At 27.2% G+C, this 394-nt stretch overlaps 1 protein-coding gene across 1 annotated transcript in view; it reads right to left on the bottom strand.

The window, feature by feature from the left end:
* Nucleotides 1-389, bottom strand: part of hcnl1 (hyperpolarization activated cyclic nucleotide-gated potassium channel-like 1) — a gene marked incomplete at its 5' end in the record, with an annotated part of 6,284 nt that extends 5,895 nt beyond the window's left edge. Inside the window, one exon of the mRNA XM_016292865.1 lies at nucleotides 352-389. Within this exon, the coding sequence (XP_016148351.1) occupies nucleotides 352-389 (38 nt within the window). The remainder of the gene's footprint in view (nucleotides 1-351) is intronic.
* Nucleotides 390-394: the final 5 nt, after the last annotated feature.

The raw sequence follows: 394 nt of genomic DNA, 5'->3' as shown, positions 1-394 counted from the left end.
CAAATAATATGATATAAGTTATTAATATGGTGATCATTTAGTAGCATACCGTGTATAAAAATATAATTAGTAGCAATTGCAACATTTGGTCAGCATTTATATACATTATAAACAGTTATTTACAGCATCATTTACATTTATATAAGTTACATTATAAAAGTAATTTCAATAGCAAGTGTATAATTTTTTCATTCTATCCTAACAATTTACATTATTTACATTTCAATATTTTTTTTATTTATTTTGAAAACCCACAAACGATCACACTTCTAATTAGCATATGCAAAATAATCTGAAATTGATTGAATTTGATTAAGAAGTTTAATGAGCAATGACACGATACTAGTTCACCTGCCGTGACTCCGGGGATGAACCACCCATCGGTAAGTTTGAG

Source organism: Sinocyclocheilus grahami, unplaced genomic scaffold, assembly GCF_001515645.1.
Source record: "Sinocyclocheilus grahami isolate Dianchi unplaced genomic scaffold, SAMN03320097.WGS_v1.1 scaffold14.1, whole genome shotgun sequence".
Taxonomy (NCBI): domain Eukaryota; kingdom Metazoa; phylum Chordata; class Actinopteri; order Cypriniformes; family Cyprinidae; genus Sinocyclocheilus; species Sinocyclocheilus grahami.
Note: the sequence above shows the minus strand (reverse complement) of the source record. Positions and strands in the feature narration are given on the sequence as shown.